The sequence below is a fragment of the Habropoda laboriosa genome, unplaced genomic scaffold (assembly GCF_001263275.1).
Source record: "Habropoda laboriosa isolate 0110345459 unplaced genomic scaffold, ASM126327v1 scaffold36, whole genome shotgun sequence".
NCBI classification, from domain to species: Eukaryota; Metazoa; Arthropoda; class Insecta; order Hymenoptera; family Apidae; genus Habropoda; species Habropoda laboriosa.
This window is the reverse complement of record NW_017100155.1, coordinates 997,176-1,009,551: the sequence shown is the minus strand read 5'-3', so window position 1 is coordinate 1,009,551 and position 12,376 is coordinate 997,176. Positions and strand designations below refer to the sequence as shown.

The 12,376-nt window shown below is 36.6% G+C and overlaps 1 protein-coding gene across 1 annotated transcript in view; it reads right to left on the bottom strand.

The window, feature by feature from the left end:
• LOC108576140 (mucin-19-like) overlaps positions 1–12,376 on the bottom strand; it is a 78,780-nt gene that overhangs the window by 29,499 nt on the left and 36,905 nt on the right. The window contains exons 2-3 of the mRNA XM_017939077.1: positions 2,478–3,855; positions 108–811 (exon numbers count right to left, since the gene is read on the bottom strand). Of these exons, the coding sequence (XP_017794566.1) occupies positions 108–811; positions 2,478–3,855 (2,082 nt within the window). The remainder of the gene's footprint in view (positions 1–107; positions 812–2,477; positions 3,856–12,376) is intronic.

Sequence of the window (12,376 nt, the reverse complement as noted above, 5' to 3'; positions counted from 1 at the left end):
AAGAAATTTAATTTAATTTTGAATTTAACAAAACTTAAATTAACAATAATTTAAATTTATTAAAACCTTAAGATTAAGAGACATGTAGAATCAAACGTAGGACTCACCAGCTGATTCAGTCTCGCCTTAAATTCAGGGGGATAGTTGTCGTTCTCGTCAGGCTCGGCGGTTCCCTTGCCAAATTCGAATGTTCTGCCCTTATCGAAAGTTTTGTTACCCCTTCTGTAGCTCTTGGTAGTTGTTCCAGGTACGGTGCTGCTCTCCTCCGTCGGCTGCACCTTCTTGAAGCCTCTTCTCGTGCTAGACGTGGAACTTTCCACGGTCGTTACGACTTCGGTGCTGGTCGATTGCTCGTTCGACGGAATTACTTCGTTCGTTTGCTCCCTCGGCGTCGGCACAATTGTCTTTGAAGGATTTTCGAAGTTATTCAGATGAGCCGGTCGCCTCCTGAGCGTCCAGCCTGGATTTCCCTGCGACTGAGTGTCGTTCTTCGGCGGAGTAGGTCTCTTCAGCTCGGTGACGTTCGGCGACGACGCCTCAGGCACCAGTTTTCTTCCTCTGAATCCCAATCCGTGATTGAAGAAGTCCTCTTTCTGCTTTCTTCCTTGATTCCCGCCTCTGCCTCTTCCTCTGCCTCGTCCCGACGATTCAGTCGTCGAGGTAGAAGTTGAGGTTGGTCTCGTCGTTGTTCTTGGACTGGTGGTTGTCGATGCTGGAGTAGCTGGTCTTACCGTAGTGCTCGTTACTTCGGATTCTGTGGTCGTTACATCGTTGGAAACTGTTGTATCTGGCGCAACAGTTGTGGTAACGTCTGTTCGAGAGACAGGAAAGAACGAATTGGAGCAATTTTTGATGTTTGAGAAGCTTTTCAGTTCGTTAGAATATTAATTCGAGTGTTAATTTGATTTTTGGGTTCCTGGAAATGGTATGAATTCTACTGTACAATATTTTTGGCATTGTTATGTGAGCCACTTAGAAATCAAAGTGACTAACTGCATGAAATAAAATTTATTAAATTTGTTTTATTTATGAAAAAGTAAGTGTCAAGCGTGTGCTTCGATGCTGAAATTGGAAGAATAACAAAAAGTGGGGTTAATCACTTTGGCTTTTGAGTGGCTCATATGGTAACAAAACATTGATTCATCCCTCTACTGTCGAGGCGGAGTCCCAGAGACTCCGCTGGTTCTGCCTTTTTTGTTTTCTTCCATTCTATTTAGAACTCGACGTTATTATATTAAAATGAAATTAATCCAACCGATCGCTCTATTCTATAACGTTCATTAGGAAAATGTGTGATAAAGGTAAATCGGTAAGAGAAGTTGTCAGAAATGTTCTATATTTATGTATAAATTAACCGGAAGTTGAGGAGTTTCGTAGACTCCGTATCGGGCTTTACGTCCCAAAAACGGTGTCTCGACAGTAGAGGGTTATGGTTAGTTTGTAGATTATTCTTTTTATACGGAATGCGTATTATTGGCGATTAAAATAAAATTCGTTATTAATGAAAATTTATCGAATACACATATTTATCGTTTGACTGAATAAGCTTCGAAATTCTGTTTGTGAAAAAGAATGAATTGTAAAGAATTTTTGTTATTTAAGAACCTTTAAAATTCTCGAAATAAGCTTTGAAAGTTTTTTTGTTTTTCATGAAAAAAATTAATCCCCTTCGAAAAATTATGCGAACATAGTGAATGCTATGCAATATGAAAAAATATCATTAAATTACGAAAAATAATTCTATCAATGGCATAATCAAATTACCCAACGAACAAATTACAATACTTTCAACTTTCAATTTGTACCAATGACTATAAAACAACTCAACAACACTCAGATCACTTTAACCCTAATGTCAATAACGGCATCTCACAGCTGATCTACTGTTTATTTACAAAGTTATCAATCAGCTGATTACCTGCCCCGACGTTCTATCAGAATTACAATTCCACGTCCCCACTTCTCACCCAAGAATGCATACCATATTCTACACAAAGACTCACCGGACTCTTTATGGGAAATTTAACTCCTTAAATCGTTTGTGCACCAACGCGGACAAATTTTGCAATAATCTTAATTTTTTCGGGATTTCTTATCTATCGTTTAAGCACTCTGCTCTAACCGCTGTAAATAATCCTTAATTTACTCTTTGTCCTGCGTGCTATTCTGTTATTTTTCTTCTCATTTTCTTCTATTTTGTTTTATTTCATTTATTTTTCTTTTTCTCTTCTTGATTTTCTTCTTTATTTTGTACTGTACATTATACTACTGCTCTGTGTGAATTTCAACGCCTGTACGCTAAAGGGTTCTTAAACCCGTTGATTTTCCACATTTTCTCACTTAAAATATTTTATCTTCCCCGTGTTTGCTTCAAGTTTACAATTTTCTTATCAGAAAGCTACTAAAATTGGACGATAAAGTACTCGAACAATTGCGGTTATTCACACAAGGATGAAAAAAAAGACCTTTTCACTCACCTATAGCAGAAGGCGGGACAGCGTCCAATCTCGATCTACTCCTCGATCTTCCGCGCGTATCCAGATTATCCTGTCCACGATTTTCACTTCCTCTCGCAGCACCATCAGGAATCCTCGATCTTCTCTCCGAATTGCCTCTCTCCCCAGCCGATTTCCTCTTCACGTCTCGTTCCAAACCACCGCTCGAGCTAACCTTCGCGTTATTTTCAAAATTTCTACCCCTAGATCTCGATCTAGACTCGCTCCCGGAACTCTTCTTAACATCCGTACCCCTCGAACGATCTCTAGAAACCGTGTTTCTTCTCGAGCTGACAATCTGCTCGTTAGCTTCCGTAGTCGTGAAATCGCTGAACTTGGAAGATCCTCTTCGAGAGCTCGATCTGGACGAGCCGGCAGCTTCAGAATCGTTCGATCGTCCTCGATTCTTCGATCCAGTTCTCGTACCAGATCTGGACGATTCCTTCACGTCGTTTCTTCTCTGAGAAGCTAAACCGAGGCTCGTAGTTGAATCGGAAACTGGATTCTCCGTTCCATCTACTTCCAGAGGAATATCCACTCTGACACTCTCAGACTCTGTCAACAGAGTGTCTTGACCTCTTCGAACGACAGAATTATTCTCTCTGGTGTTTAATTTCGATCTTCCAGATCTCGTGCTTCTTTCCACCTTCTCTGTCGTCGATCTACCTCCTCTTCCTTCTCTTCTCAGCGAAGCTGTGGTAGTCTCGACGTCCTCCAAGTTCTTGTTAACGTATCTTCTCGAGGTAGGAATTTGAGTCTTCAGATCTTTCATGGAATAAGTCGTCTGGATCTTCCTTCCGGTTCTCGATCGCGAGGATTCAGTGGTCGCGTGAAACACAGACGGTCCTCTGTTGTCCAATCTCTCGGTGACAGCAGAATTGCCGGCTCTTCCGTTGAACGATCTTCGAGGATTCTCTTTAGGCTTTTCACGAACCACTTTCTTCTCGTTGTCTCTTAATTTCGTTCCTTCGTTGGCTTCAGGATGGAATCTCTTGCCGTTTCTTCTGTTCGCTGTTTCCTCTGGTTTGTTGCTTCCCTCGAGTTTTCTTCCGGAGAAGATTCTTTTCGGATCGTCCGGGATTTCCGTTGTTGTGGAGAAATTCTCATTTTTCTCGGTGGTTGGGCTGGTTTTGGGGCTCGGACTTTTCGTCGAGTCGAAGTTTGCTTCTGGATCAATCACAGACACTGCGGTCGTTCCTTCGGTACGTCTGTCGGAGTTTGAAGATCTCTTGGATTGAGTTGTTCTGGCTCGAGTTGATCTTGGTCTCGATAACGATGGGAGCGATGTGGTGGTTGATTCTTCGGGTGATTTCGCGTTGAACCTCAGAATACCACGATTCGTAGATTTGCTGTCTTCGACCTGGAAAAATTGGGAGTATTACTTTTTTTTTGGTTTAGTCTGTTATCAGAATTTTTGTAAATTATGTTAAATTTTCATTAAGAAGCGAGCAAGAAATTTTTCGATGAAACTTTATGGTTGGAGAGTGGAAAGAAGAGAATCGAAGTTGTAATTGAAATTTGAAGATCAGGATGAGAAATGTGAATTTAATATAAATGGCAAACATTTGAAATGATGGCAATTAATATAATGCCGTGAAAAATTCCTTGGTAGCTTGTTAACACGTTGACTGCCAAGCCTATTTTGAAGAAATCTGTTCTAGGCGCCAACATTTTTTTTTTTTTCAATTTATTGTATAGAATTAAACAGACACATATTAATTTTAATTGTTTTTAAAAAATGCTTTCGAATTATCTCATGGTCGGGCGTCTCCGAATAGGATGTAACTTCTATCAGCAAAGTGCCAACTACGAGTTATCTCGTAGCTTGGCAGTCAACGTGTTAATGAGATCTAACGTGCATTCAGCGAGTTTTTTCGCAAGTAAACTTTTTTTTGTTGAACTTCATTCATGTATTCCTTTTTCAATTTTTTTTTATTGCATTCAGCTCTTTTATTTATAATGAAATCTTGTTCAGATTTCTTATAGCATTCAGATGCAATCGTAACATTCATATGGTAAAACATAAATGTAACCTCGTTATCTGGCCTACATACTTAGATTGCTATGCACTACGTCTTAACATCATTATTGAAGACTTGAAACAATCTTAATAAATCGAGAAAAATTATTTAAGATTGTAAAATATATTAATGTATCAAGAAAAGTCATTCAAGATTTTCTAAAATATTAACGAATCAATAGAAGTTATTGAAGATTTAAAAAAATCTGAATGGGTCAAGAACAGTGTTATGCTTCACCATGAAACAATCACAAGGCATCTTGGTCCTATCTAAGCTGGATTACGGATCAACTGTATACTTTTCTAAAATATTAACGAATCAATAGAAGTTATTGAAGATTTAAAAAAATCTGAATGGGTCAAAAACAGTGTTATGCTTCACCATGAAACAATCACAAGGCATCTTGGTCCTATCTAAGCTGGATTACGGATCAACTGTATATAGTTCTGCCAAACCAAACACTTTAAAAATACTGTCACCCATACACAACGCTGGAGCTAGAATAGCAACTGGTGCGTACTGTACGAGCCCAATCACCGCAATTCTATGCGAAACCAACGTACCGCCGCTAGACACCAGAAGAAAACAATTGAGCTTACCGTGGTAACCCCGGACAGTTGAATATTTCAATTATCCATCTGCATAAAGAAACAAATGACACATTGCCACGCGTCTTCCTAACGTTAAACACATTTTTCAGTTAGTTGTAGATAGATTGGGCAAGCGACACTGATATTACACTTAATTTTGTTACGATTAAAAGCAGTATTCCTGCTCTAATCAAGCTTTGTCAAACTTTATTCTGAACTAAATGTAAGTATTCTTTTATGTTTTACTATTGTAAAAATGGTTAAGAAAAATATTGAAAATCGTGTATTTTCCTATTATGATAGTTTGTCCGCTTATATCTTTCCAAGATTCTGTATAATATAAATAGTTTTATTTTAAAAACGGGTAAAAAATGCCGAAATTTGAAGACGAATAAGCAATAAAGGTAAATGGGATAAAAATAATATGAAAGTCGCAACTGTTTATGTTACGAACGGTGAATTATCAATAAGATTAGCTACTGAAAAATATAACGTGTCACGTAGTTCTCTACAAGATGAAAAGCTGTCAAGAAATAATGCTTAAGCCGAAATTAGGTCGCTTTGATTCAACTTTTAACGAGGAATTTTTATGGCAACTTTATAATCACGTGAAACAATTGGACAATCGCCTAATGCCATTGACTAGAACAGAGCTTTTAAAACTAGCTTTTGATTTCGCAGAACGTCTTAATATTCCTCGTGGATCCAACAAAGAATAGCTTTCAGACTCCAAAAGTGTTGTGACAGCCTTACAAAATTTAGAAACCAGAAACACAATAATACGGAACATTATCGAATTAAATGCAATACTCAATTGCGGCGAAAAAGAAATTTTGTACTCCTGTATCCCCTCGCATGCCAACATCGAAGGCAATGAAAAAGCCGACTCAACAGCAAAGCTAGTTAGTACCAGTACGTCCGAATCAAACGATGTCCCTATATTATATCAAGACCTTCAAAATTACCTCACTAAAGCGGCAATAGAGTCATGGAACGAAGAGTGGAAAAATTCAAGACCGATTAAACTACACACAATCAGAAACAGTATAAACGATGTCAACGATGGCTACTGAACAGGAAAGATCAAGTAAAGCTAACAGGAATAAGAATAGGTCACACAAACTGGTCACACTCCCATCTCATCACCGAAAAGGAACCAAACAACTGTGATATCTGCGGGATACAAAACTCCATCGATCACATCCTGATAACCTGCCCAAAGTACAATATGAAAAGGATCCAACGTAACTTGCCGAATTCACTGACCATGCTTCAAAAAGAAGATTCAAGTAAAAGAGCTATAAACTTCTTGAAAGATATTACTATAGACTGCACCACTGAATAAACTCACTGTGGTCACTAATAACCTCAGAAGGTGCATCTGACCTTAATCACCCAATAAAAAAAAAAAAAAAAAAAATCACAAGGCATCCTTGTAAAATTCGGGACCTGTCCTCATTTCGACATAAGGCTGTCCTTAAACGTAGGTAACCCATTTTCAGCTTTTCACCGGAATTATCAAATTGCCCGCGATCTAGAATTTCGTTCCCCAAGGTGATCCAGATATGCATTTGCATGATTCGACAGACACGCAAAAGCTTTCACTTTTTAATTATCCCCCCAAACTGCCGAGACATTATATCACATAAATTCTCTTCATAAAGATATACATGGAAGGAACTATAATTCTGTGGTTTACAAGAAAAACCTATGCTTAAAAAAGATACAGAATAAAGTAATTGAAGTGAAAGTGCAAGAGCGTTAAGTGTTAAATTTCCAATCACAAATTAGAGATCCATTAATAATTCTTTTCTAACTGTAACAATTAAATTTACCTGAAATAACAGTTCAGGTTATTTAAACGCATTATAACGGAGCAACGGATACGTTACGCCAATTAAATTGGTCAAATTGTACGTTCAAGACAATGACCATTAACACAACGTATCCGCGCACACGAATCGCTGTTTTAAATAAATTAACTCCACACAGAAGTGCTTCATTCACTGTCTATAATTCAGACCGCTTTCAATTTCACTCAAACATTCAAATTTATTCAAATGTATACGGTACACTGTTCTCTCCAGCTTCGTTAAACGTCGTAATAACTGTATTTCGAAGACAAGGAAGGACACGGATCGTCGATAGACGATCGACATTCCACTTATTAGATTCTCCGGTTCAATTGCTATTTAAGTGAATATTCCACCATTATCCGTCGCCGTTTCTCAAATTTCCCGTCTGATCGATTCGCGAGGAGCACAACTTAAGATGCATCCGAGAACGCGACGACTCCTCGTTACCTATTTCCATAATGCGACCGGTAACGCGACGATTCTACGGGTAAACGATCTTGCATCAGCGTTTCTAACGCGAACGCAATCCCGTGCGCTTCTTTCGTAAGCAGAATTATGAAGATATTCAGTATGATTCGTCGAAGAAAATATACACATTTGTATACATTGCCTTTCATAAGTATTAGGACGTGTATTACGTCGTTTTGTACAGAAAGTATTTTATACGATTTAGACCTGGTGCACTCGAGAGATGCGACGTCATTGAGATTTCTCAGCGGTGAGAACGCTGTGCGCGATTTCGCGCGTAAGGTCGTGTAAATTGTATCGTTAGAGAAATGCACAGATAGTTCTCATTTTACGATTGTAATTTCTAAGGGCAAATTATAAACTCCCGCTTTACGAACGGTCGCCATTAACCAATTTAATTCCTAAAGGCGAGAGGAACTAACCCCCTGTGTACGACAAACGTACCAACATAGCACAGCATCAATCACACACCACCACTAGTAGGCGAAATCATAAACGACTAATTTTTGATTTTGCATCCCTTAGAATTACATTTCTTCGCCAAAGTTAATATCATATATCTATAAAAAGTCGAGGAAAAATTTGATGGACCCAAGCGAGAATCGAACCCACGACCCCCCGATTACCAAGCTGGGACTCTACGCCCCTAGCCAAAACTCCCCTTATAATTCCTAGCTGTTATTGTTCCTTTTGAAGAGCATAAAAGTCTCAATCCCACAGTAAAAATATACACGGCGTTTGCGTTATCAAATTTGCGATAATCATTCTTTTATGGACCTTAATAATTTTATAATAGCGTTTAAATTTGCTTCACATTCAACAAGTGTCCCAACAAGCGACAGAGTACTCGTCGTATGCAATTAAAACGAGAACGAGGAAGAAAGTTATGTCACGTAACGAATCACTTGGATCGACGATCCTGACATCGACGAGACGAAATTAATATTTTTAATAGCCTATTAATTGCAGGAAGTTTTAAGGCGTTTTAAGTGGAAGGAACGAATGGACGTCGTTGGTTTTAGTTGGAAAAGTATACTGTTTGAAGATACAGGGAAACAGAAACAAACGGACGTTTGATGGATTATTACAGCACCAGGAAGAGTTCGAAGAGAGAGAGAACAGGTTCACCAGAAGAACTTAAGGTGAAAGCATCTTGGTTGAGGAAGACATGGGAAAATTTGCAACTGTTATATTCTTTTACATTCGTTCCTGAATGGCCTTTGGTAATGTTGTGGATTAAATTGTGAAACAGTAAGTGAGGGGTAATTCTTCTTGATGAGTAATTACAGGCACCTACAGTAAGTGTAAGCGGTCTCGCGTTACGTGTACTGTAATTAAATATATATTTAGCAAAATGTGTAGCTACGAAATGGTAACGATGCATGAGATGGTTATTAAAATCATAGAGATTTCTGTGCTACGTCGAGCTTCGAAGAAATCTCTTGAATACGTATAATTGCTAAAGTTATTAACGCGAAAGCGAAATTTTAATTTTATTTTGATAAAAAGCACACTTTCTCAAAGATTACCAAGCAATGCGTTAAAAAATTTTCTTGTTTAGAGGTTAGGTTACCTCTAAGACCAAATGATATCTAACTTTAGCAATTTTTTTTTAAGAAAATAATCGACTCGATAGAAAACTTTTAACGAAAGACTTTATTGCATTAACCTTGAAGTATATAAAAGCATTTTTCTCACTTAATCTCTTTGCAAAATGGCGGCGCTACATAACCTAACATTTTATATTAATTGCTTCAACTTTAAAACAATTATACTGTTACAGAAATTTCTATTTATACTCTTGAAATATGAAGAAGACTAAGTGGGCGAGTAATATGTGTCGTATAATAGTATTATAATAGCAAGTCGTGACGGAGTAAGTTAAATTGCACCAGCTGTGAATAAATCACGGAGACCTGTTGCACTTTGTGAAACCATGAAAGAATACTAATTACACGATTATTCACGGAATTCGCGATTAACGTAAATAGTCTTGACGGGAGAACTTATGAATCGATTATCGCTTACAATAGCTAATAAACTTAACTAAGCAACGTTCCATCGTTCAACCAGATAAACGGCGCTCGTTTTAAATTACGGTTCTTCCGTGTCCATCGACAATAAACGACGTTACAAATAGACTCGTGACTGCATTCGGCCAATCGTCAATAACTATCTCCAATCACAAAGCTGGGCAAGTTAATTAGTTAAACAAAAAAAAAGAAAACAAGGAATCGTATCTGTTGCGCCATTATTTTCCAAGAATTCACGAATTTCGTGAGATCCAATAAGAAACGAGGATCTTTCCACCCTTTTTCATTTTGAACTTTAGAAGAACTCAATTAACTGGAGGAAAAAGGATTTCAAGAAATAGGATCACGAAAGCTATTGTTTCCTTGCTCCACTATTATTTCCTTTCCGAGCAGTTGAACATAATATTTCGAATAATGGCGGTCACTATAATTTTCCAGCGTGTCGGCCGTGTTACCCGGGAACGTTGTCTGTTATTTATGGTCTTTCAATTGCAATAATAAAGTGACACGGTTTTCTGAAAATTTTATACTGGACTTAACAATGAATTTGGATTTCTTTATATTTTATGGTATTTAATTGAAGAAAATTAACGAGCTAGTTAAGTAGAAAATTTTACACTGAAGTTAACAATGAATTTGAATTTTGTTATATTTTACGATGTTTAATTGAAGAAAATTAATAAATTGGCTGAGTAGGAAATTTTATACTGGACTTAACAATGAATTTGGATTTCTTTATATTTTATGGTATTTAATTGAAGAAAATTAACGAGCCAGTTAAGTAGAAAATTTTATACTGAACTTAACAATAAATTTGAATTTCATTTATTCTACCTCGTTTAATTGAAGAAAATTAAAAAACTAGATTAAGCAATTGAAAAAATTCAACTTTGAAGTAGTACCGAGTTGCATTATACTTTAGCAAATAATTTATTCCTTTGTGTGTGAATCACGTTATGAATATGACCCCTTACAAAACTGATTTTCATGGTTTCTTTGAGCACGTGGCATAGAGAGCAATATAGCGTGCTGCGATTAAAAGTGAAACTACTGTATCATTATTAAGAGGAATTGTGCAACATTGTGATAACACTGATGATTATTAAAGCAAAACGTTATAACATATTGTTCAATTACGATTTAATCGCGGAGCATAGAATCTAATTATCTTAATTACAGCAAAATCCAATCTATAAATTGGAGATAGAAGAAACTCATTTTTTACCTATTTATCAGTGTGAGATTTATTAGATTAGTGTGGAAGTGTCGAATTTTGTAGAATAATAAATGTTCTTGACCAAAATATGTGCAGAATTTTTTCATTGAAGTTTTTATCAAAAAAGTAAAAATGAAAAACATCATTTTAACGTGAAATTAAAAACAATTTTATCGCTCATTGTCGACTTTGTTTTTTGAACGTTATTCTTATTAATTCATCACGAATTAAATACAAATAGCACGCAAAAATCAATCTTTTAGAAACGATCTTGTTGCGAGTCATATTAGCGATAAAAAATTACCTCTAATGGAATAAAACATCTTTTATTCTCTATTCATTTCAATATTAATAATTAATGTAATGCTTTATTTATCGTATTGGCTGTATATTATTTTTCCTCTTTCTAATTTTTACCTTAAGTCACTTCAACGTTAGACCAAAGAAACGTAAAAAAGTACTACGTGTACTCTATTTCCAAAAAGTCAAGTACATTTTCCAAAGAATATCTTGACCATACTTATTCGAGTACTCCACAACAAAAGTTCAGTTTTAAAATTTTTAAAGGTAGTTTTAAAGAATTAGATCTCAATTTAGTATCCATTGCACGCATAATGATCAATAGATAAATGACAAATTCTTAAAAAGGATAATTCGATCAGGAAAGGGTTAAATCATCCCTAACCTTTTCCACAATTATCTTCGCAAGTCATCTTCCACTATAAACAAACGTAGGATTCAAAATCCACGTCTCTTTCGAAAGCACCTTATTATACTGGAAAATTAGCAAAATTCCTTCTTTTGCGGTAAAACCGGTAATAAAGACCACTTTGCCACAATGACGCATAGACAATCTATATAGGGTAATTCTAGTACCTTGGGCAGACTGTAGTTCTAAGTGAAGTTAGGTAAAAATTGCGAAGGAATTTTTTCACTGTCTAACAAGCTCTAGTATCCTATGACACGCATTGCAAAATGCAATTGAACTTATTTCGAAATAAAATGGCATTTTTTTTTCTAAACGTAGATCAATTATTTCGAACATTCTGCGTAGAGCAGTATTAATCCTTTTAGGCTCGAGGTAACGATCTGTAGGTGTCCCTGTTACTTGCAACAATGTTCACCATAAGGACTTATCGTTATCGCATTTTGTTGCTTGCTGTCGCCAAATTGTAATTGTTTGCAAATCAAGCAAATGTTGATACACGAAATGATCATCTGTAATATATTTGCGAATAAGTTGCGAATCTTGTTTTAGGTTGCATGTTTGTAATATTTTTGTTAATTTTTCGCCTTCCAATTGTTACTTTAATAATCTGTTAGTAGACGTTATATTTTTCCCAGTTTCTTGAGATTTTAATTTAACAAATTTTCTATGAAATTTTAAAGATTTTGTTTTCGTTGCAAAAATTCTCTGAGCTTTTCAGCAAGTTCTTCCTAAAAATCACTGATTCTGAAAGGGTTAAAAATGAAAAAGTTGGTGAGATATTTGAAATTTCCGATAGGACGTGTGTTTCGTTGAAGATGTGACAGTAGAAAGCTCGAGCAACTTTCTTGAATAAACCGAGCTGTAGGCTGGCCTAGTTGTTGGAATCAACCTGTACAACAAAGTCCTTCCGTTTCTCGCTGTGACGCTAGTGAACTCCGCGCGCGCGGGTCAAGACGCTGTATTTACCTAAGAATTTTTTAAGCATAAT